The following is a 20,069-nucleotide window of genomic DNA, read 5'->3' on the forward strand; positions in this document are numbered from 1 at the left end:
TTCTCCTGGGGGTGAATGGAGAGTGCTTGGCCCAGAACTGCAGGAAGAGAAGTTGGTTGTGAGGCACCTCGAGGTGCACACCTGCAGGCCTTTCTTGAAGAGGTAGCACAAAGCATAGAATCATAGAATTGCTTTGCTTGGAAAAGACCTCGAAGATCATCAACCCCAACGGTCAAATCCAACCATCTCCATGCACACAGAGAATAAAAAGACATTTCTTGCAGATGCACAAAGGTTTATTTCCTAGTCCTGGATATGATGCTGCATCTGTAGGCTGCACATCGTCTTCAGGCTTTTGAATACAATTTGAGGAACTACCTGGCAAAAAAAGAGGTTTATGAAAGACATCCTTGTGGTGTTGATAGACCAGCCTGTCTTGTAGCAGCCTCCCTGCATGATTTGCTGCCTCTGTTATCTGTATGTTTAGACAAATGCTACTTCACCCTGATCCTGGGATCAAATCAAGCTGCCAGCCCAGCGCTGCTTTGAAACTTGCAGATCTAACAAACCAGGCCACCTCCTGTGTCAGCGCCGGGCCCTGGGGCTTTGCTCTCCATAGATCATGTTAAACTGCTCTTCAGTTCTGCTCAAATTAAATGTTTTCCTATCAGATGTGGGCTGTGGAGGATCCAGCCTGTCAGCCTGAATGTGTGTCAGGAGGAGAGGAGGCAGCCTGTGCTCTGAGCCGGGTGAGCCTGTGCCAGCCGTACGCTGCTTTGCCCTCAGATAAAATGCTCAGCTCACAGTCGCTTGGGCAGCTCAGCCCAGGAGATTGCAAAAAGCAGTGATGCCAGTGCTGGATGACCAAGGTGGTAAGAGGAAGAAAATAGGAGAATGCAACAGGGCCAGGACACGAGCTTGGGCTGGCCCAGGTCCCCCACCCTGGGGCTTTGGCTGCAGAGCTCCTCGGGGGAACAAAGAGCAGCCCTCCGCTGGCGGCTGCCTTGCCAAAAACCCCGCAGAGAGGATTTCCTTCCACTTCAGCTCCAAAGCTTTTGCTGTTGTCGTTCATGGTTAAGGAAGGACAAAAGCCCAGGGTTGTGAGACGGCTCTTGCCAGGGTCTCCCCTGCCCCCCTGCTGTTGTGGAGTGATGCAGGCAGCCCCAAGCTGGGCCATGTAGTGCTTGTCTCCCACCATGGAGCTGCCGCAAGGAGAGGATGGAGGTGGCAAGCAGGGCTTTTCGGTTGGTATTTTAGTCTTTGCTTGCAGTGAGCTGTATTGCCAGATCATGACTGGTATGGGGAGCATCCACACCATACCACTGGGGGAAACCAGTCCTAAGGTTGGTTTTAACTGGAGCTTCTCCCATTGCAGACAGCTTGGAGGCAGAGAGGAATGATAGCGTGGTGGCTCGGCTGCCCACCAGTCTGTGTGCCCCAGCAGGCCTGGTGCCCTGCGGTATCAATCTCAGCTGCTTGCATCAATCTTGTTTATTGCAATTCCAAATTCTCCCTCCTCAGCTCATCAATGTTCTCAGAGCAGACACCTCTCTCACCATTGTATTTTGTAATTAGATTTTGATTTGCTTTCAGAGAGAAGCAGCAGCACAATGGACATTAATTTATCCCAAGCCTCTCTCGGTCTCCTCTGTGTCACAAGGTCAGTTCCTGGCGTGCACCATCTGCCCTGAAAGCCTCCTCCCACTCCTTGGCTGCATGTGGTTCCTGCACTGCATCCCCCTTCTGCCGAGGGGCTTCCCTTGTGCATGAAGGGAACAGAGCAACGAGGGAGGGCTGGAAGAGAAGCCTTTGCCTGAGCTGATCTTGAGTCACAGGGACAGGCGTGAACTGGATTTAAATCAACGGGGTGAGAGAGCAGCTTGTTGTTCTGCAGCCCCATTCCTGCTGTCTGCAGAGCCTGGGTGGCCCCTGGTGCTTGTAAACCCTTTAAGGCACAATGTGAAAGCCTCAATTTAACATTGCAAGTGAGGACAGAGAAGTCCCCTGCAGTGCTGGACCGTGGGAGCAGAGAGGTGGGGATAGCCATGGCTGTCTCACCAGCCTGGAGCCGGTCTGTGTGGTGGAGCTGGAGGTAGAGCTGGGAAATGGGTTCTGCTGGTTCCATTTTCCACCTGGGTGCTGCATAAGTGTTCCTCAGATTCACCTTTCAGCCCAAGGCTCTGGAATGAGAGACCAGCAATAGCTGAAATCATGTCTGAAATGACAGCCCAGCTGAACTCTGGCATGGTCACTCATGGGGCAGCTGGGAAGGGAGATCTTACTAACACAGAGGAGCTGTCCAGACCCAGGGCACATTACCTCCAAATGGGGGGTTCAGAAGGAAAGTGGCATTGCATTTCATTTAGCACAAAGCAGCAGCCATCCACACTGGGAATGTGTTCATTCCTGCACTCTCAGCAGTCCTCAGGGAGCTGATTTTGAGGTTTTAAAGCAGCTTTGTCTGGCTGTCACTGATCAGGCTGGAGGCTCGAATTGCAAGATGAGCAGAGGCAGTGTCTGCCCTGTTGCGGCCACTGGCAGGTGCCTCTGAAGCCTGCACGTGTACTGAGCAGAGACAGCTCCATATCCTGTGGAAGATGGAGGTGTGAGAGCTTTTGTGGTCCCTCTTCATTCCACAGGAGCACTGAGAAACACAGCCCCCAAGAAGGACAGGAGGACAGCTTTCCCACCAGCCAGGGCTCATTTCACTGCGAGCAGTTGTGCTTTGTCTTTGCCAGCATTAACCACTGCAGCTCAGGATTTATGTTAGCAAGTGAATGCAACCAGGGCTGATAAATCATTCAACACAACCAAAAATAGCAGCCAGCAGCTGTTGGGAGCTGGGGATCCCTTCCCCACTGGTACGCGTGGAGCAGGAGGGGATTTCATCCACCCCGGCTGGGTGCCAGCCCTGCACAGAAACAGCCGTGGGCTGCTGGAGAGACCTCTTCTCTGACACCTTTATCTGGAAAAATTACTGTGGCTGTCTGCAAATTTCTCTCCAACATGCCTCTTGGCCAGGCCTTTCCCAGCCATAAGGGTGGAGGAAATAACTGAGCCAGACATCCATGTGGGGAGCAGCTCTGTGACCGATGCCGAGTGCTGCTGCATGGCCCAGTGCCTTGGGACGGCCTCAGACCTCAAACAATAAGCGATCATTTTAAAGCCTCTCACAGCTGGTTGTGGATGGAGTCACAGAGGGAGCCCAGGGCTGCAGTTTCCAGGTCTTCCAAGACTGGTGTGGTGATGCTTTATGGAGGGATAAGGTTACTGGAGGAATCTGGTGACTCTCGTTTTTCTACTGGGCTGCTGTACTTAGCCACCTGCCCAGGAGCCAGCGAGGTTTCTGTAATGCTGATCAGCCCAGACAGCATCTTTTGAGGGGCTGTATTTCCTCAGCTCCTTGCCCAGCAGGCATCCTGGGCTGAGTACTGAGTTTAGCAGGCATGCAGCCTGAACCAGGAGCCAGGGGTGCTCCGAGAGGATCAGCTGCTTTCGGGCTCAATAGTCCGTAGATTATTTTCACATCTGTGTTAGCTTTGGCTTGATCCTGAAGATTTGCAACAGCTGTTGGGAAGCAGAGCAGAGATCCCCTCTTTAAATGGATGATCAAATCCTCAGAGTGTAGACTATGTTATTTCTATGTCATCCTCTTCATGGCAGGAAAACCAGCTTTTCAGAGCTGCTGAGGCAGCACTCTGCCCTGCTGCCGGAGCTATCAGCCCTGCGTCCTGCGGTTTCCCAGCGACTTGTAATTTGCTTTCCACATCCCACGCCCAGCCTGAGACAGGATCCTTGGCGAGATGCATGGCTGTGCAGGTACTTGTGCAAGGGGCTCCCCTTTTCTCCTGGGCTCCCCTTGCTGTGTGGACCACAACCAGCAGGTGTAGGAGGAGTTCATCTTCCCTCCAGAGCCTGCACATGTGTGAACCCTTGGTATTTTAGGCTGAGGAAAAACTAAGCAGTTGCAATGGTTTGCCACGAGATGGGTTAGGTCATTGTGGTGTTCAGAGGCTTTAGGTGGACATCAGATATCTTTGCTGGAAGCTGCAAAGTGGTTTGGGAAACCAGTAGCAAGCTGTCTTATCCAAAAAGCCCAGCTAAAATGCACCAGGCCCTTTTCCTATCAAGGTTCTGCTCTTTCAGGTCAAACCTGCAGCAAAAGCAGCCATTGGGCTTCCTTCAGAAGCATCTGACCGGCTTTGGAACACTGAGTCTGGCTGAAGTGGGCCAGGGTGGTGGGAAAGGTGGTAGATCCTGGCAGCTGTCCTGTTAGCACATGCCTTTCATTCCCCATCAGCTTTCCTAGCACACAGGAGAACCTTCTGACTGAACTGCTCCCACTTCAAGCAGCACATTTGATACTTTCCAATACAGACAGCAAAATGAATATGGTTAATGTGCTGGGGCTATGAGTTTGCAACTGAGATGTAAGTTTTATAACTGGGCTTAAAATGGCAACCCAGTTCCAGTCATCTTGCATGCAGTTGTCATGTTGTGTGATGAGTTTCAGTGCTAATCCAGGCAGCAAATACATTGCACTAGTAAGAGCTGCTCAGTGGGTATGGAAGTCTGGAATGCTTGATGTGACCTGGGTGGTGGTGGCTGGGAGCTGCATGCTGCTTTTGCACAGGTGCAAGGGAAAATCTGGCAGGTTTGGCTGCCTCTTCTCCTTCACCCCAGATGTGCCAGAGCATGACACGACAGTCAGTGAGTTCAAGTCTCAGAGCCTGGTGGTGGACACGCTCCCCCAGCAAGAGCAGTTGACCTTTTCATACACTTTTTGACGGTTCTGACACACACTTAGCTTCATGCTTGCTTGAGGCATTCTCCTGTGGACCATCAATGATGAATTAAAATGCATCCCTCCATTTCATGGGGAAAGAGTACCTGGATTGCACGTTACCCATACCATGGATGTCTGGGCAGCCAGGACTAGGCTCTGCAGATAGGGCCCAGTGGGACCTGGTGGAATTACATGTCCTCAGAAGAACCAGGGCCAGTTGTTAGTGAGAGCTGCCAGGTCTGCTGGACCCTATAGACTGCCTGGAGCCAGCTGTGCACTTCTTGCTTCCAGTGAGAATAGTTTAGTTTGGTCTTATCTTCTTATCTGGGGTGTCCCAGTCCCATCCCTTTGAGCTCAGTGAGTGCTTGCAGGCTCCTGGCTCTGAAGTACAGACCCTACTGCTTCCCTAGCCAAGGAAAACTGCCATGACCCACCATAGTGCCTCAGGAGAGTGCTGCCCCTATACAGAGGGCTTGGTAATATGAAGTGTAATGTAAGCTGCTATTTAAAGAGAACAATCCAATTGCTCGTTGTAATTTCCCTCATTGTTTGCAACACCCTCTTAAGTGCCTCTGATCCTTATAAAGAGCTTCCCCCCACCCTTTAAACTTCACTGAAGTGGATTTTACCTTCTGTGGTTTGAACACTCTCATTGTGAGAGGACTGGTTTGCATTTAGGATGAAATCTTTCTCATTTCTGTGGCCAAGGCCCTTTGGCTTGTGAGTGAGTGGGCTGGTCCTAAGAATGATGTCTATTGGAAAGGGAAGGCTGGTGGGCAGGACATAAAACTCTTGCCTCTGCTTAGGTCCTAGTAGATGAAAGCTAATAAAGCCATCTTAGCACAGTGGTAACACTTTCCTTCAGACCTGAGAGCCTTTTGCTAACACCCCCTCACAAGCAACCTGACACTTGTCAGTCAGATCCATCTCCTATGAGAAGGTGTTAGGTAGAACACATTGTAGGTACAAAAGGTATAAAGAGAAATACTTCATATGGTGACTTTACAACCTGAATGTGGATGTGACTTTCTCCCTCAGCTAGATATCTGGTGAGATCCGCACATGACATCCCATTCCTGCCCTCTTTGCCTGGTTCCCAGATCATTCCCACATCAGGAAAGGAGGTTGCTGCTGTTTGGGAGCAAGGAAAGGTATCCAGAGTTGTGGCCTCTTCCTCTGGAAGCTGGGTTCACTTTCTGTGTGGGATACTGATGGAAGCAGCAGCGTGTTGTGTGAGGCTTCCTCTGGCTCTCGTGCTCAAACCCTCCCTGGTGCTGGGTGGGATTCTCTGTCCCCTCCTGCCCTTCTCCTGTGGCTGGGTTCTGTTCTCCAGACCTGAGCTGGCTGTAAACACCCAGAGCCCGAGGGGCTTTGCGGAGCAGAGCTTGCTGTTAGGGGAAGGTGGTGATTCATTTCCTTCCCCTCTGGCTCACAGCTAAGGTTTGGCTTTTGTTTAAGAGTTTGATAATTCACTGTTGGGCTGTTTAGGTTGAAATGCTGGAGAAATATAAGTCAATGTGGTGATCGCAGCAGCTCCTCTGTGTGTGTTGGGGAGACCAACCAGCTCCTCTTGCCACAGCCAGCACACACCTGCAGGCTGGGCTGTGCCAGCAGCTGTCGTCGTCTTGTTCCTCCCCGTCCCATCGAGCTTCTGTACATGGGTTAAGCTCCAAATTACCCTGTGCCAGAAGCACATGCTGAGAAATGTCAACCCAGGACCGTGTGACATCCAGAGCATTAAGTCACTGCAAAACATAATGACCTGCAGACAGCAACATCTAGATTGGGACACCCAAAATGCAGCTATCGCAGCCTGCAAGGCTTCTGCCTGTAGCTGGTGGGGACTGTTGTGAGACTGGCAGTGTAGGATGGATGAGCTGGGCTATGCAGCCCCCAGGCTGGTGTCAAACCCATTAATCTGCTCCTGGGAAGGAATTTGGGAAGCCCCAGTTACAGAAGAATCATGTTCCTGTGTGCTGGCCATGTTTTCGGCTTGGCTGTGTCTTGGCAGGGCTTACTGGTTTGTTTAATGAATGCTGAAATGGGAGGGGAGGAAGCAGCCAGGGAAGCATTACAAATTGCTTCAGAGCAGTGGCATTAAAAATATTTGTGCTTAGCATGTCTTCTAACAAAGACCTCAAAGTATGGTAAATCCCATCCTCATTTTACTTGCAAAGAGGCAAATGCAGCAGGAGAAGCTTTACCTGTGCTCACAGGCAGGCTCTCAGCAGACGTGAGACAAGTGGTGGTCTTGCCTGTGGTACTGAGGGGATAATATTGGTGGTGCAGGTCTCTGCAGGTCTTGGAGGTCCATGCTGGCCCAGCAGCTCTGGAGAGATGCCTTCTCACATGTTGCTGAAGCACCATCTGAGTTCTGTTGCTTAGCACTGACCTCTGCTCTGAAAGATGGTAATGTTCCAAAATCTTCCTCTCCACACTGCCAAGTTTACCATTCTCCTCTCCACTCCCAATCTCTTTTACAGCTGAAGCTGTGGAACAAGTACAGAGTCTCCAACATTCCTTCCCTGATATTTATCGATGCCTCCACCGGGAAGGTGGTTTGCAGGAATGGCCTCCTGGTCATCCGAGATGACCCAGAAGGTAAGCCCTGGAGTCCTGTGTGCCATGGAAACGTGGGCAGACAGCTGCCTTTTCCTTTCAGTTAATTTTTAATTGCCTTGGAGGTGGGGGGGAGAAGGAAACAAACAGCTATTGTCATACTTCACTGATCGAGGCAGTGCATTATTTTCAGCATAACATTTTCTGCATCATTCCTGCCAGATCTTGTGTATTGCTTTTGCTTGTTGAAAAGAACAAAGATTTCCCCTCCAGGATTTTTGTCTGAAGTGCTAATGAGGAAAAAGTTTGACTAACTGAAACATTAAGTTTGGATTCTATTAAATTTGATTTGATGGAGGCACATGGGCAGACAGATTGAGGGCCCAGGGATCAGAGTCCTTCCAAAACAGGGAGTGGGACTTTATCACTGGCATCACACTCTGTCAGGATAATGAATTCCCCATTATTTAGAAATGCAACAAACAAATGCTACTGTTCTCCATTCCTGGGGGTTGGTGTTAAATCCATCTTCTTCCAATTTGCAGAAACCAAAATGAACACAAAACCTGCACCCCCGGCCCCTGCCTCGGAGGCTCACCAGACACGCCAGTAACTGCTGTAGGCTCTCCTCGCACACATTTTACTGACCCGTTGCAGTAGAGAGCGAGCCAGGTGACTGAGGCTGTGATTCAGGTGGCAGGAACTGTGCAGCAAGTTGTGGCCTGAGCCATCTGTCATGCTTCCTCCTCTCTGCCTAAGTGCAGAGATTGATTGCTCGGGGAGCTGGCAGCAGATGATTCAGAGCATGTGTTTGTGTGTACACACACATGCTTGCTCGGGGGTGCAGAGGGTTAGTGGAAGTTTTAGTTTATATATAGATTTTAAATATATATATATAAAAATACCTAAACCATCTTTTCCATATCTGTATATAAGGTTTTATGAATAAATAAGTGCATATATATATGTAAACCCAGATGGTTAGTGTCAGTATAAGGCAAATAGTCTGACCGCATTCCTCAGCAGGTACCACCTTGCCCTCTCTTGTTAAAACAAATGCTGTTGATAAGGACAAGATGCTTCATCATGCACAAAAACAGAGCAGGCTTCATTAAGCTGAAGGTGCTGCAGCTTAAGTGAGGATGCAGCCTACCTGAGGAAAAGGAGGCAACTCTAGCCCCAGCATAGAGCTTGCCCTAATGGTAGAATTTGATCAGTCTTGAAGGCCTTTTCCAACCTAAATGACTCTGGTGATTCCCTGGCTGCCCTGAATTGTTGCAGGAAGTGGGATGGTGTTTCTTTTGGTGGGACTTTTGAAGCTAGAAGCCTCATGTGCATCTTGCTGGTTTGTGTTTTCTTTTCCCCTCCATCCCAACCCCTACAGGTTTGGAGTTCCCCTGGGGGCCAAAACCCTTCAGTGAAGTTGTTGCTGGTCCTCTGCTAAGGAACAATGGCCAGACACTAGACAGCAACGCCCTGGAGGGCTCGCACGTTGGGGTCTATTTCTCTGCACACTGGGTGAGTGGTAGGTGCTTTGCAGAGCAGTTGGAGTGAGGTTGGGGGTGCTCTGGGTATGCCCCTGCAGCTCATGTTGCAGAGCTCTGTAGGGCAGTAAAGACCTTGGGCCAGGCCAGCTGGCGCTAAGGCAGCTGAGATGCTGCAGTTGTTCTGGGAGAAGCTGCAGCACTGCAGTGGCCTTTCATCCTCAGCTGGCCCTTCAGAAGAGGAAGAGCAGTGGGGTATTAAAAATGGAAGAGGTTTTGTTGGCAATTTATGGGCCATAAGCCCCAGCTGTGTCCAGGGGACACATCTGTCTTTTCATGGTCACTGGGTCATCTGGACCTGCTGGGTGTGGGTTTGCCTGTGTGGAGGAGACGATGTCCTCATGCTTGTGCTGTGTTTCACAGTGCCCACCGTGCCGAAGCCTCACAAGGGTCCTGGTGGAGTCCTACCGGAAAATCAAGGAGGCAGGACAGAAGTTTGAGATACTGTTTGTTAGTGCAGACAGGTAAGGAACCCTGCACAAGCTGGGAAGCTCTGAGCATTCCCCATTAGATTTGAGGAGGAAATTGATTTGGGGTAGAACATGTTGGCTCTGGTGTCAGCAAGGCTGCCCAAGTGTTCTGCCCAGTGGTGAAGTGCAAAGTGGGGTTAGAGAAGGCAGCATGGGCTGAAAGCAGGCTCTGGCCGTGGAGCAGCTTCTGTGTTTTGCTTTGTGGCTCGTGGGTCAGAGGTGTGAAGGATGCTCAAGTTGCTGCTGTCCACATGGGTTTACATTCAGATGCTCCGGAGAGCCTGAAGTATTTTATCAGGATACAAATGCACCACAGCCCCCTTCTTGAGGGCCTGGGGGCTTAGCCTTAACCCTAACCCTCCCCGCGTTGTGTCTGCCAGCAGCCCTCACCTGTGGGCTTTGGTGGAAGGGATAAAGGGTTTGCAGGCCAGATTGGTTATGAGATGGAAGACCCTGGCAGGCAGAGGGGCTGCACTCTGGATCCCATGCCCTCTTCTGCTTGCACAGGTCAGAGGACTCCTTCAAGCAGTACTTCAGCGAGATGCCCTGGGTAGCCGTGCCCTACGCCGACGAGGCCAGACGGTCGCGCCTGAATCGCCTCTACGGCATCCAAGGTAGGAAGGGCCTCGCTTGTGCACTGCTCTCCTTTCTGCTCCTTTTGTTGAGTATTTGCAATGTCTCCTCTTGTTTAACTAAAACAAGAAAACAGCAAAGCAAAGCACTGTGCCCCAGGCAGAGCAGCTTCATGTTTCTGCTCTCTGCAAACTCACATTCCTACCACCTGCCAGGCAGGCTGTTAGTTGAAACAGGACTTCCATAAACAACCTAATTCTTCCTGGAAACTTGGAAGCTGTTTTTGGCTTGGATGTTTTTTGCCTAATTACTGATTTATTTATTTTTGCTTTTCCTTGAAGGTTTAAATTTCATTTTCTTACTATTTTATGTAATGCAAAGGCTCTCTGCAGCGGGCTGAGGAAGGTGGCATCTGGTTTATGTTAGTGACATGAATTACAGGAGAGTGCCTGTTTGATGTAAACCATGGCTGTGCTTTTACTGTACATGCCAGTGCCAGAATTCCAGCAGCCTAGGCTGCTGGGAGAAGCAGGGGAGAGACTCTGTCTGAGTGGCTTCAAAGAGTCATGAAGATGATAAAAGCTCACAGCAGCCCTCCTGGGGACTGCCACCTTCTTCCTGCAGGGGACAAACTGCAGCGTGCAAGGTGCCTGGCTCACAAGAAGGTCTTCTGTACCTACATAGAGTTTCTCCCTGTGGTTCAAGGGCTTTGCCACAACGTGCACATTTCCCTGTGGCATTGGTGAGGTGGGCACAGGGTGGCAGAGGGTTAATGCAGTCTGCAGGGGAGGAGGAGTGTTGCCAAAGGTGGCCAAAGGCCTGAGGAGAGTGGCAAGAGAGGTGATCGTTCCTTGGGGTCCTCTCCGAACACCCGTTCTGGGGTGAGCTCAGGTGCTCAGCTCTGTTGCCTGACCTTAAACCAAGAATAACCATTTGCCTGCTTTAAATAGCCATCAGTTTGCTACTTAATTACCTTCCCATGAGGCAAGAGCCTTCCAAATTCATCTGTCTTTTCCCTAGCCTGCTCACCGTCTTCTCCAGTGCTGGTTTCGGCTGAGCACTGCAGGACTGCTGCCAGTTTCGCTGGGACTTTGTGTAAATAAGGTGTCCCGTCTCAGATACTTGAGTACCAGGCATGCTGTAGCTAGGGAAACACTAACAACAGCTTTCCCTCTAACCCCAGCCACTGGCTCCTTAAATAATCTCTTTTCATTGTGTGCTGACCTGAAAATGTAAATATTTGCTGTTCCCCTGAGCCCTGACACCCTTCTTCTGCCAGAGAAGCTCCCATACTACTCTGGCATTTCAACTGCCCTCCTGGGGACACTGCCCTTGGGATTTGGGCATGTTTGCCTGCAAGCCCTTTTGCTTATCTGTCATAGTTTTCCTGTAAAGTGGGAACCTCTACTCCAGGGTGAACTGTGATCCCACAAGGTGGAGATGAAATGTAGAGGCAGGCTGATCTGCACCCTATGCAGGAGGCATCACCACCCAACCTCCCTTCCCACCCCTGCAGGCTTTGCTGGGCTGGGCTCTGTTTCCCTCCCATGGTTAGGGTTGGAGCAGAGTGCTGTGGAGAGGGTGCCAGGGCTCCAGGAGATGAGGGAGAGGGCTGAAGGTAAATCCTCATGCTGCTCTCAGGGGCTCCAGGTTGTTGGTGACTCCTGCACAGGCAGCACCTCAGGATCCTCCCCACTGACTGAGGTGTGCAGTCAGGCTTTTGTAGCAAGCTCTGCAATGAAAGCTTTCTGCAAGCAGAGCTCAATGTTGTGAGCCCAGCTCATCACCCCTGGTGGTTATTGCACCCAAATGAAAAATCAGATCCATGGGATCTCATCTGCCTTCCCCAAATGCATGGCTCTGGTGCTGCTAAGCATCTTTGAAGTCCCATTCAGAACAGACCTCTGCACCTGTGAGAGCATGTAGCCCATTCAGTGTCCAGGTTGCCATCCTGGTGGTGCCTTGGCTTGTAAGCACAGCATGCATGTGGAGTGGCTTTTCTGCTGGTTTCTGTAAGGCTGGGAGCTGAAACAACAGAAGAGCTTGTCTTCCCTGACTGCTTCAGGCTCCTGAGTGGTGGAAAGCAGCAAGAAAGTCAGATCTCTTGTTGTTTTAGTCCTGTGTTGGCCCCTACAGCATTCAAAAACTCAGTGTAAAATAGGAGTTGAGTTATTGGCCTTTATTTGGGTTTACTTGAATGCCTCTATTCATAGCCATGCACAGTCAGTGGGCTGTTCCCTCCTCACCTATATTAAATTGCCTCTTGGTGCAGCACTGTCTTGAGAGTCATGTCTTGGGTCGTGGCTGCTTAGAAATAATCCTCTGTTGTGTGTGCAGCTCGTGGTCTGCGTGGTCCTGCCTTAGGTGAAGTCCCCTGAGAACAGCTCTCCTGATGGGGTGAGCAGGAGTGATAAATGGGACTTTTTTTTCCCTCTTGTTGTGCATCATATGAGAGATTTTAGGCTCCTGAATATTCCCTGTGGACTCTGTGGTGTTTCTGGGATTTGCAGTCCCTTGGGGGAACTTCCAACGCTTGTTGTTACCCATCTGGCCCATGCTTTAGCCCAAACACCTGCAAGTCACTACTGCAGCCATGGAGTCAGTTGTGGGAGGTTTCTCATGCCAGCTTTCTGGAGCTTTGCTCTGAAAAGCTGAAAGGATGGCAATAAACTCCCCCCCCATCCCATGCCTGGTGTATTCTGAGGGGTTTGCTTCGCAGCAGTTTTGATTACTTGCCCAACAGACATGGTGCAGTTGAGATTCCCGAGCTGGAGGTGTGGTTTAACACCCAAGTCAGTCAGTGTATTGTCAGGATCAGTTACAACTCATTTGGCCCTGGTGTTTCCATAAAATGCTGGCCCCGTGGGGACCCAATCCATTTTCTAGTGCATAAAATCAAACTGAGCCTGGCTATGCTAATGCCTACCCAGGCTTATACAATATTCATTGCAGTGTCTGATCTGTGATTCCTCTGATAAGTAAATTCTGATGTTATGACTCACAGCAATTACCCAAAGCCCCCAAAAGGCACTGAAATAACAAATAGTGGCTGGGATGAGCCAGGAGGAGGGGACCAGGGGGGAAATATTTAGGTTAGTGGGTGTGAATAAGGTTAAGGACTGTTCCCCTGGTCCTGCTGGTCTGTGTCCTGTGCTAAAAGGATGTGTTTGCCAGGGGAGCAGTAATAAGGTTCACCTAGGAAGGCAAGACAGGTCCTATGGGGTGTCACCATGAGCCTAGGTGTTTCCTAACCCCGGGGACCCAGCCAGGGAAGGAGCAGAGGAGATGAGGCAGCGATGCTCAGGACTGGGTGCAGATGGGTTGTGGCAGCTTCAGCCTCTACCAGGCAGGTTCAGAAAGGAAACCAGAGCTCCGTGGCTGGTGAGAAACCTCTGATGCAGAGGAAAAGGTGCAGGAATTGACCTTGCATGTGTCACACAGCTCCTCACAGGCTGAAAACACAGTCCTGATGCATTGCTTGTGTTTCCTGAAGATGCTAAACCCAGGGCGAATCGTCTTAAGGACTCTGGTTTCTGAGTCAGTTTTGTATTTGCAGCTGAAGATTTTAGCAGCTGGGTGCTTTGGGGTGTGTTTGTCTGCATACAAAAATCAGGTGAAGCAAACTACTCTGAATGGTGGATGAGTCCCTGCCGGCTGTGGGATCACACCACAACGATCTGTGTCTAAACCGGGCCCTTTGTTTTCCCAGATCACCAAAGCTCATTTGAAATCTCTGCCTTGGTTGGCTGCCTTGCTCAGTCTGACAGGTGAGGGGGATGGTACAGAACTGAAGCCACGTATTTAGTCCCTCATGTATGAGATGCAGGTCTGGAGAGAGCCAAAACCCAGGCATTTGGGAAGAATTTGGAATCTTAAAGGGATAAAGATCCAAATGATGTGGGATGCTGATCACCCTGTGCTTCTCCCGGCTTCAGCAGTACTGTGTGCCTTGAAGGGTAGGGCTAGAGTGAGATTTCCCAATTCCTTACAGTCTGGTTAACCCATCCCTGCCCTAGAGCTATTTTGAATACCAGCAGGTAATGAATAAGCCTTTTTGTGATACAAAATGGTTTTCTTGGCATACCCTCAGAATCTGCAAGCCCAGCCATGGGGCGGGTTCCTGCACTGCTGCTCTTACACCGGCCTGGTGCATGCAGCCCCAGCACACAGGCAGGGATTCCAGTGGAGCTGCTGAGCTGGAATGAGGGGAATGCAGCTGCTGGCCTGGACCTGCAGCAGGCGTGGGACAGACAGATGGACTTGTATTTCCTAGAGAAATGCCTTGAAACAGAGGGCTTGTGAGTAACCCACTGTTGTACAAACATGGGAGTGTGGTGCCAGGAGCCCAGCAGGAGCAAGCACGCTGGGTGCCCTCTGCTCAGAAAATGGCTCTGCAGTGTAGTTCTGTAACAAATGAGCATTGAAGTGAAGCTTTGGATGAGGGCAGGAGGATCTGAGTTGCCTTGATTTGGTGGTTGTGGTGTGGGGGGTGTTGCTGGGTGAAGGAGATGCTAGACAGCAGATGAAAGCCTCCTGGTGCATTGTCAGAGGGACAGCCACCAGCTGGTGTCCACCCTCCCCACTGCCAAGCCAGCCAAATGATCAGTCCAAGTTTCTCTGAGGGTGGCAGAGCACTGGAACAGGCTTCCCAGAGAAGTTATGGACTCTCCTCTGAAGTCATTCAAAACTTGCCTGGATGCATTTCTGTTCAACTTGCTCTAGGTGATCCTGCTCTGGCAGGGGGGTTGGATTCGATGATCTCCAGAGGTCCCTTCCAACCTGTACCATGCTGAGATTGTTTGATTCTGTGAGCCAGGTAATAATGACTTGTCAGATCATAGAGTCACCAAATCATTTTGGTTGGACAAGACCTTTAAGATCATCGAATCCAGCTGCTACCTAACAACTAAGTCTGATATTAAACCATGTCCCTCAGCACCACATAGCTATTTCTTTTAAAGGCTTCCAAGGATGGGGATTCAACCACCTCTTTGGGGAGCCTGCTCTTCACTGTCAGTGAAGACATTTGTGTCCCTGTGCTCTGGAGATGGCTGGACAATGTGTGCAGAGTGCTGGAGGGGTGTGGTGATTCACGGTGGAGTTGATGGCTGCTCACATGTATGGTGTTCCTTCTGGGAAGGAACACACCCTGCTTCCTGGCTGCTGTTGCCTGTGGTCCACCCTGCAGAAAGGTTTGTGTGCTTTCCTGTGAGCCAAGGACTGGGCTCTTCCAGCAGCAGCCACATCTCGGTGCCAGGGTGGTGGTGCTAGGGCTGCTCTGCCTCGTGCACAGGAGGCATCTCTGTCTGGTACATGGGAACAGGTTGCTGGTGAGCAGGTTCCTGCACAGCGTGGTGGGGCTTATGTCCAGGAGCATCACACAGCAGTGACCTCTGCCTGCACTTGGGTGGAAAAAGGCAGGCACTGCCAGCTCCTGTCTCCCAGCTTCCTGCTCTGGCTGCTGAACTACAGTGCTCTGCTAGGACAGAAACCGGATCCAGGGACCCTGATTCCCACAGGAGCTGCAGAGAGGCAGGGCTGCTCGCTGGGCTGCTGCCAGAGCTGGAGGTGATAGGAAAAGGCCTTTCTCCCCACACCCTGTCACTGGCCAGTTCATGCCTGATCCCATCCTGTTTCCCTTCCCTCGCAGGCATCCCGACCCTGATCGTGCTGGACCCCAAGGGGGAGGTGATCACGCGGCAGGGCCGTGTGGAGGTGCTGAACGACATCGAGTGCCGCGAGTTCCCCTGGCACCCCAAGCCTGTGCTGGAGCTGACGGACTCCAACGCCGTGCAGCTGAATGAGGGCCCCTGCCTCGTTCTCTTTGTAGGTATGGAGCATCCCTGCTTAGAAAGCAGAGCCTGTGCTGGGGAAGGGGGCTGGACTGTCTGCCAGCTTGGCTGAAGCTGGCCACGGGGCTGAGGACCTGCCTCAGGCAGGGACAGTATCCATGGGAAGGGACATCAGCACATTTCCATCACCAGGAGCAATCCTACAGGGGCATTCAAGGGGGCTGGCAGACCTGGAGCCATGCCCATATCGGAGAAATGGGCTGCTGTACCTCACTGGGGTTTGCCAGAACCTGTCCATGCCTGTGGGTGTCCTGCAGCTCCCACCCAGCCACCCAGGGGATGCAGTATTGCAACGATTTGCAGTGTAGAGGAGCTGTCACATCAGAGATGCTTTAATGGTGGTTGTGGAGAGGAATGCTGATTAGGTGTTGGGGAGTGCAAGAAATACACTTCACAGCTGGTGGAGTTGGGAAAAGCCTTTCTGGAGCAGGGACTTCAGGCACACGTGACATTCCAGAGGAGGCAGAGAAGCAGCTCTGGGAGGGATTACAGCTCTGTGCTGGAAACCACAGCTCAAGGCTTAAGTCCTGAGCTGAGCAGGGCTGTGACAGTCAGAGGAGCCTCTTTTGTGCTCTGGTCCTTGGGTATTCCCCCTGTGGGGTGCTGGCTGCAGAACAGGGCAGGCTTTTTCCCAGGGCTCCTCTCCCTCTTCCACTGCTAACCCACACAAGAAGCTGCCCTGCAGTTGGAACAGCCCCAGAGCTCACCTGGAGCACAGCTGACTCCTTCCTCCTCGTGCTTCCCTGCCAGCAACAGACAGCTCAGTGAGGTGAAGGCTGTGGCTGGGATGAGCTGCACTGCAGGCTGAGCCCTTCTCAGAGTGTGCCTGTCCCATGAGCACTCTGTGGAGTTTTAGGTCAGGTTTGCTGAACAAGCCCTTCTTGACCCAAAGCAGGGTTGTGCAGGGGGCCTGGCTCAGGGTAGGGCTCATCTCCGGCTTCCTTACACACCCTTTGTGAGCAGCACACCCTTCTCTGCAGCCCTGATAACGTGGCTCTCACTCTTTCTCTTCTTCCCTTTCAGATTTCCTTTTGACCCTGATTATTTATTCAGCAGAGCCCAGCAGGGGATGTGAGCACAGAGCCAAAAGCACACTGCTGGTGTGGGGAGGACTGGCTGGCCAGGCCCAGCGTGATTGATTGGGGCCAGCGCTTGCAGGCCTCTGGAAGAGTTATTTTTATCTTGCTCTGAGCAAAGTTTTTCTATCACCTTGCTATAGAGTGTTCTCTGGCCTGGGGCTGTCACTTGGTGCTGAGGGGATGTGCAGCCTCACTGAAATCTGCTGGTGATGTGCTGGGGAGGAGAAGCTGGTGCTGCACCAAGGCAAACACTAGGGATAGGAGCTCCTGGCCAGCCTAGGTCCTGCTGGGATCCCACCCAGAGCAGACTGGTGCTTGTGCTGTGCAGGCAGCAGCACTCTCAAGGGAAGTTAAGCTTAGCATGAGCCAGTTGTGAATTAATCCTGACCACTCCACGTCCACCCTGGAGAGTTTAGGGCTGGGTTAGCCAAAGTGTGCAGGGCTGCCTGGAGTGCTGCCAGCAGCTGTTGTGTGTAGAGGAATCGGTCCCTGCAGACACCCCACAACTCTGTGTTTATCACTGCTACACGTGCAGGACAGCCCCTGAAATCCAGTGTGCAGTGTTTCTGGCATCCCCTGATGTGATTGGAGAAGCCAGAGAGGAGGATAGGGATGTGAGGAGCAAGGGCAGAGAGTGCTTGGGGCACAGGCATTGGGCAGTCCCAGCTGGAGGCTGGACTGGTTGTGTCGGGTGGTTTCATCAGGGACCACGAGAGCTGCATGTGACCAGGAGAGCAGAGGACACCAGGAGCCTCTCTTCTGCCACCTTTCTTTTTTCTTTTTTTTTTTGCCCCCAAAATGCTAAAAGTTGTCCCTGCATCGAGATGGTTTGGTCTCGGTGCAGCTCAAGGACGCAGTCTCTCCTCTTTCCAGCTCAGTATTGGAGCCTCAGTGGTGGCTGCCGTGTGATTGATGTTGCCATCTCTTTCTGCTCTACTCTGTCAAATCAAAGCTGCCTTCACAGCGTTGCTGCTGTGGAGACTGGAGCAGAAAAGCTGCCGAGCAGCCGTCCCAAGGTGGAGGGATGGTGGGTGGCGGGCAGGGGTGGCAGGCAGCCTCAGATCTTCAAAACATGCTGCTGCTGCTTCTCAAACTGCAGAGAGGCTTTTTTTTTGCGCCTGTTTGTCCCTGCGCTTCCGCCGCGGCACCAGGGGAGCGAGCGGTGGAGTATTTGGGGAGCAGGAGCTGCTCTCCTGTTACATGTTTTCTCTGTCTCACATGAAAAGCACATTTCATCTGCTCCCTAATTGCTACAGAGCCACACAGCTTTGAAGTTTGTGCTGCACATCCGGGCTCTGGTTTGTGGTGCTGTGGGACAGAGCTGCCAGCACCCAGCCGGTTTGCATCCATTTGATCCTAACCTCCTTTCTGCCTTCCTCTTTTGTCTTGCCTCTCCACCTCTGTGCCCTGCAGATTCAGAGGATGATGGAGAGTCAGAGGCAGCGAAACAACTGATTCAGCCCATAGCTGAAAAAATCATTGCCAAGTACAAAGCCAAAGAGGAGGAGGCACCGCTGCTCTTCTTCGTGGCAGGCGAGGTAAGCAAGGAGAGCGCAGAGCTGTATCCTGCAGAGTCTTTGTGTGAGCTCTGAGCTGGGCTGGGTCCTGCTGCTCCACCTTTCAAATGGGTAAGCTGAAGGATAAAGCTACTGCAGCTAGGCAGGGACTGTGGAGCAAACCCATACAAGTCCTTGGCTCAGTCCTCTGCTCTTGTGGCTGGGTAGTAATCTCTCTTCCCATGCTGGGAGGAGGGCAGGGACTGGTGCTCCAGCCCCTTCCCTAAGGGGTGCTTGTGGGAGGCAGTTCCAATCCCACAGAATGGGCTTTTTTCTGTGTGGGTGATGTCAGACAAAACCACTCTTGGGAATGGGCAGGGGCTGCTTGGTGTAAGCAGCAGGGTGGCACAGAGTTGTGCTCTCAGTGCCAACCACAGCATGAGGGTACCAGCTTCACTCTGTCCCACCCTGAGGCTCAGCTGGGTGCCTCACTGGAGAGTTTGCCTACTCCTCTGCGAAGTGAGGGCTGTTCCTGAGCTGCCACGCTGTTGGTGGCTGAGATGGTATCTGGGGCATGTGTGGGCTCCAGTGCTCGGAGCCAGGCATTTGCTGAAGGAAAATAGTAAAAAGGGGCTTCTGACCTCCGTTTCCACTGTGCAGACAGACTTGAAAATGGTAAAGGGTTTGTGTAAGGGTCAAGGAAACTCCTGGCCCCCACCCAGGCCTGCAGTTCCCCTCCGAGGTGCTGCTCAGGTTCTGGGCAGGTGGCAGCCGCTGTGCACCCTGCGCCTGCTCTGTCCCTCCAGGCTCACGTCACAGCCGCAGTGTGCCGTGAGCAGGGCCCTCGGAGCTGCCCTGCGCACAAAAGGGTCCCCACTGCCGCACCCTGCCCCCCACCCCTGCCTCCCCCTGCCCCCTTGGCCCCCTCCGGGAAGGCGCTCCCACTCCCAGTGCCGTAACGAGTCTCTGAGCATCCCAGCTCAGCCCCGCACCCCTCAATAAGCCCCTTGTTGGAAAGGCTATTTTGGGAGGGTCCAAGGACCTGCCCCCCTCCCCCAGAGCCTGCGAAGCGTTTCCCTCGCGCTCGCCGGCTGTAGCTGAAACATTGCTGCTATTCATCCGGCTCCCGACGGCCCTGTGGCAGCCGGGCCGAAGAATGGGGAGCGTCCAGCACGTCCCATTCATCCATCACCTCAATAGCTGGGAGCACTGGCCCCGGGGCTCTGCCGGCCCCCACGCACAAAGCAGCCTGGCCACGGCCGGAGCAGGCGCCTCCCATTCCTCTCCCAGCGCCGTCTGGGTCGGTTTTGCATTGATTAAAATGGGGGTTTTGGTCCCTTTGTGGCCATGAGATAAAGAATGAGGCTTCCCGACACCTGGGCTGGGAGGTGGGAAGGGTGGGGGGCAGCCGAGCACCCCAGCCCCGAGGCGCTGGGCCCAGCCCCGCTCGCCCTTCCCAGCCACGTGGTCCAGCTGCGCCAGAAACCTCTGCAATGGAAGGGGAGGTGCGACAGGAGGTACCCTGCCAGCTGCCGCCACACGCCGCAGAGCCACCGGCCGCCAACCAGAGCGGTCGATTCCCGCTCCTGCCCGCGGAGAGCGGCTGGCGGGAACGCCCTGCCGCGGCTGCCGCACCTTGCGGGCTTGGCGGCGACAGGAACTGCCCCAGCGCTGGCCTTGTGCTGCGCAGCCTTGGCAGAGACAAATTTGGCCTTCCCCTTTGCCCTGGGGCTGTGCCTGGCCGAAGAGAGGGCAGCCCTGCAAGCAGCC

General features: G+C 52.6%; 1 protein-coding gene across 1 annotated transcript in view; it reads left to right on the forward strand.

The window, feature by feature from the left end:
- Window positions 1-20,069, forward strand: part of NXN (nucleoredoxin) — a 52,150-nt gene that overhangs the window by 30,479 nt on the left and 1,602 nt on the right. Inside the window, exons 2-7 of the mRNA XM_054166354.1 lie at window positions 7,210-7,327; window positions 8,670-8,803; window positions 9,193-9,293; window positions 9,807-9,913; window positions 15,523-15,702; window positions 18,217-18,341. Coding sequence (XP_054022329.1) covers window positions 7,210-7,327; window positions 8,670-8,803; window positions 9,193-9,293; window positions 9,807-9,913; window positions 15,523-15,702; window positions 18,217-18,341 — 765 coding nt within the window. The remainder of the gene's footprint in view (window positions 1-7,209; window positions 7,328-8,669; window positions 8,804-9,192; window positions 9,294-9,806; window positions 9,914-15,522; window positions 15,703-18,216; window positions 18,342-20,069) is intronic.

This window comes from Dryobates pubescens, chromosome 13, assembly GCF_014839835.1.
Source record: "Dryobates pubescens isolate bDryPub1 chromosome 13, bDryPub1.pri, whole genome shotgun sequence".
NCBI classification, from domain to species: Eukaryota; Metazoa; Chordata; class Aves; order Piciformes; family Picidae; genus Dryobates; species Dryobates pubescens.